At 60.9% G+C, this 1,661-nt stretch overlaps 1 protein-coding gene across 1 annotated transcript in view; it reads left to right on the top strand.

The window, feature by feature from the left end:
• CHD6 (chromodomain helicase DNA binding protein 6) overlaps positions 1 to 1,661 on the top strand; it is a gene marked incomplete at both ends in the record, with an annotated part of 30,172 nt that overhangs the window by 4,037 nt on the left and 24,474 nt on the right. The window contains 2 exons of the mRNA XM_010190619.1: positions 589 to 727; positions 1,310 to 1,459. Coding sequence (XP_010188921.1) covers positions 589 to 727; positions 1,310 to 1,459 — 289 coding nt within the window. The remainder of the gene's footprint in view (positions 1 to 588; positions 728 to 1,309; positions 1,460 to 1,661) is intronic.

Genomic DNA, 1,661 nt, shown 5'->3' with positions numbered 1-1,661 from the left:
CCGTCTCGTTGGTGCAGGGTGTGTTTGTGAGTGCTCTGCTTGGAGCAGGCATCTCGCTGCTCTGACCTGCTGGGACTGGCGGTGAGGAGATCTTCCTGGACATAGGTCCCTGTCTCTGTCTCCCAGCCGGGGCAGAGGCTGCTGTGTGCTGGTGTAGGACCTGCCCGCACTGAGGAGACTTCCTGGTCCGAGGAAGGGGTCACCCTGCCTGGAGGGGAGGCGCTGTCCTGGTTCCTCCCAGCTCATTGCACACCTCAGCCACTGTCCAGATTGTCCTGACCTCATGCATCCAGGCTCCCCATGCCGAAGGAGCAGTGAGGGCTGGCCATGACCTGAACCCTTTCTCTACAGCCCCCATGGGGCAGCTCCCTTGGCAGGGAGGACCCTTTCATCCCAGTGTGCTGGAATTGGATGGGGAAACACTTGATGGTGATTAGTGAGCATCACCAACTGGGGATCCCCAGTGCTGGGGCCAGGAGCTGTGAGCTGCCTCTGGATGGTCCTGTGGGAGCAGAGCCCTGTGTGGGTGCCTGCTGGCTCTCCCAGGGATCCCTAGGACAAGATCTAACTGTCAGTCTGTCTTGGTAGCAAGGACACCCCTGTGGAGAAGAAGAAGAAAGGGAAGAGGAAACATGAGATACCAGTGGACAGTTTGGACTTGGATCAGGATCTCCTGAGCCCATCTGTGCAGAGCCCAGAGGAGTCTGCGGAGTCTGCTGACAGCCAGGTACGTCTGAAGCCCTTGGCTGGCTGCTGGTGAGGGAAATCCTGGCTGCCTCTGGGTGGGAGAAGAGCTGGGCCCCGGGGCACGGCAGTCAGAGAGCACTTTCAGCAGTGTATCTGGTAGACCCCAGCCCCAGGGGAAGCCGGGGTCTGCCAGCCACACTGTTTAAAATCGGTTGGGGACCCTGAGTTGGGTGCATGCTGCTGTCCTGGGCACTGACCATCCCTCAGCTTTGAGCTTCCCTCTCCTCCATGGCTCCTGGCAGCTCACCTTTCCCAGCACAGCATGGGGAGGCAGGTTGGCCCTGCAGGGCTGAGGAGCTGTGGGTGTCTCCACAGGGCTCCTCTGCTTCAGGTCTCAGGGGCTGATGGGGCGATGTTGGTCAGACACTGATGGAGACCTCAACACTGTGGTGATGGGTTTACCTCAAAGGGCTGCCTGTTCTTTCCATCACCTCCATCCCACTGGGGCAGGGGGTGGGCTGGAGATCAGGCAGCCCTGGGCTTTCTCTCCTCTGCCCAGGCGAGGAGGAGGTGCTTGGTCTGCCCATCTCCCCCATGACTGCCCTTTTCATCCTGTACACAGAAACGCCGCTCGGGACGGCAAGTGAAGAGGAGGAAGTACAACGAGGACCTGGATTTCAAGGTGGTGGATGATGACGGCGAGACCATAGCTGTGCTAGGAGCCGGGCGAACCTCTGCGCTCTCTGCCTCTACTCTGGCATGGCAGGCAGAGGTAGGGCTGCGTGTGGGGCTGGGGTGACAGGGCGTCCTGCCCCCCGCGGGGTGTCCCAGCGGTGTCCATGCTGAGGTTCGAGGAAACGGGGCATCCCAGCCCAAGGATGGGGTGCGAGTGTGCCCATCTGGGAGGGTGCAGGCTGGCTTGGCAGGGACTGTGAGAGCACAAAGGGATGGGGCAAGAGGCGTCCAGCTTGATG

Source organism: Mesitornis unicolor, unplaced genomic scaffold (assembly GCF_000695765.1).
Source record: "Mesitornis unicolor isolate BGI_N332 unplaced genomic scaffold, ASM69576v1 scaffold34758, whole genome shotgun sequence".
Lineage (NCBI taxonomy): Eukaryota > Metazoa > Chordata > Aves > Mesitornithiformes > Mesitornithidae > Mesitornis > Mesitornis unicolor.
This window is presented reverse-complemented; position numbering and strand designations above follow the sequence as displayed.